This window comes from Stegastes partitus, unplaced genomic scaffold (assembly GCF_000690725.1).
Source record: "Stegastes partitus isolate 25-593 unplaced genomic scaffold, Stegastes_partitus-1.0.2 Scaffold727, whole genome shotgun sequence".
Taxonomy (NCBI): Eukaryota; Metazoa; Chordata; class Actinopteri; family Pomacentridae; genus Stegastes; species Stegastes partitus.
Window position 1 is genome coordinate 116630 of NW_007578458.1, and position 1960 is coordinate 118589.

A 1960-nucleotide genomic window follows, 5' to 3' on the forward strand; every position below is an offset into this window, starting at 1 on the left:
GTCCTGATCAGACTGTCCTGCCTCCTGGGCAAGCTGAGACACTTTGCAAAGATCTTCGGTGTTGGTGTACTGACACCAGAAGAAATGTGGTTCCACAATGCAAGAGGCATAAACCGTCTCCGTCTTATTTATGGAAATATTAGGCTCTTTGTACCCCCAAGTACTCACATTTCCTTGTGTCATGCTGGACTCAGTTTGACCACCTTGGAGTAAGTTTTCTCCTTGAGGACTCTCTGTCATGAGACATTCTTCGATAACAGGTTTCCAATATTTCTGCATTGCTGCATTTACAACCACACCCTCAGATTCAATTTCAATCGCATGATGAGGAACAGCAATCTCTGAATGGTCCTCCACATTTAGCACCATCACTTTGAGTGGTTTATCAACCAGAAGATTGTAGAAGTCATCAGACACTTCTTCATCCCAGGAACCCTGTGACGTATTGAATCCATTCAATTGGCACAAAAAGGCCTGAGGAGCGACCTCCAGCAGACTCTGAGGCAGTGATCTGACATCTTTTATGTCAACTTCAGACTCATTTCCATAGTCAATAAACACAACATGGAGTGTACTGTCAACTTTCCAAATCACTTGAGCCCTGTACCACTGGTTGTCACTGGAGAACAGAGCGAGACATGGGCTGCCAGGACCAAGACTCTCAGATAACATCACGTCCTGATCAGACTGTCCTGCCTCCTGAGCAAGCTGAGACACTTTGCAGAGATCTTCGCTGTCAGCATATTGACACCAGAAGAAATGTGGTTCCACAATACAAGAGGCGTATACCAGCTCTGTCTTATTTTGAGTAATGCTTGGTTTTTTGTACATATAAGTGCTTACATTTCCTTTGGAAACATCAATGTGAGTTACACTGGCCTCAGTGTAGACATCTTGGGTTTCTTTTTGAGTCGTCTCATTCTTTGACTGTTTTGTAGAAAATGGATTCCAGTATTTCTGCATTAAGGTACTGATGACCACTTTGTCGCATTCAATTTCCACTGCATACTGAGGAACTCTGATCTCTGAGTGGGTTTCTACATTAAAGATCGTCACTTTGAGTGGTTTATCAATCAGAAGATTGTAGAAGTCATCATAAACTTCATCATCCCAGGAGCCCTTAGACTCCTCGAATCCATTCAAACGGCACAAAAAGGCCTGAGGAGCGACCTCCAGCAGACTCTGAGGCAGTGATCTGACATTTTCCGTGCTGACTTCAGACTCNATTTCAGGTAAATGGTTTAATTTTATGTAACTGGTTACAGTTGACAACTTTAGTGTGTTGGTGGGCTGGGAAATATAATCGAAATCACCAAAGAATTTGCAAAAGTTTTTGACTGCTTTAAGCACTGAAGGAAATCTAAGTATACCTTTATCATCTCTGATCAAAAGCACAAAAAATGCTGCTGCATATGTTTTATTCATTCATTTATTCATTACATTTAATTCTTTTTAAAGACAAATGATAAATTATTAATATTCCCTTGTTCTGATTATTTCAATAAGAGCTTGATTTAAATGTGAAACTAAAACCTAGAATTCAAGCTTGGATTGTTAATGTCTGACCAAATGGACCATATTGTTGCCTGGATGTATACACTTAAGTATATAAAAAGTAGGATGTAAATTTTAATAGAAACTTCCCCCTTTGGACGGTCACCTAAACAACTCATGAAACAAAACAAACAAAATTCTGAATCTGAATAGGGTTCTTGATCTGACAGTAGAATAGCATTGTATGTGGAATAATAAATGCTGCATGTCTGTCACACAGCTAAATGGGAATCTGAATAAACCAAACAAAAAAAAAACCAGACCTTTCATTTGTGTAAATACTGTATGTTTATTGGAAACAATTAACTACATGTAAACTTCAAATTAATTTATTTGGTAAAACATGAATATCAGGTCACACAGGTCAAAACTGGTCCACCTTACATAGGTTTCCCCACCACAGGCA

The 1960-nt window shown here is 39.3% G+C and overlaps 1 protein-coding gene across 1 annotated transcript in view; it reads right to left on the minus strand.

Annotated features, from left to right (window-relative positions):
• Nucleotides 1–1960, minus strand: part of tdrd6b (tudor domain containing 6b) — a 10017-nt gene that overhangs the window by 2797 nt on the left and 5260 nt on the right. Inside the window, exon 2 of the mRNA XM_008291259.1 lies at nt 22–1290. Coding sequence (XP_008289481.1) covers nt 22–1290 — 1269 coding nt within the window. The remainder of the gene's footprint in view (nt 1–21; nt 1291–1960) is intronic.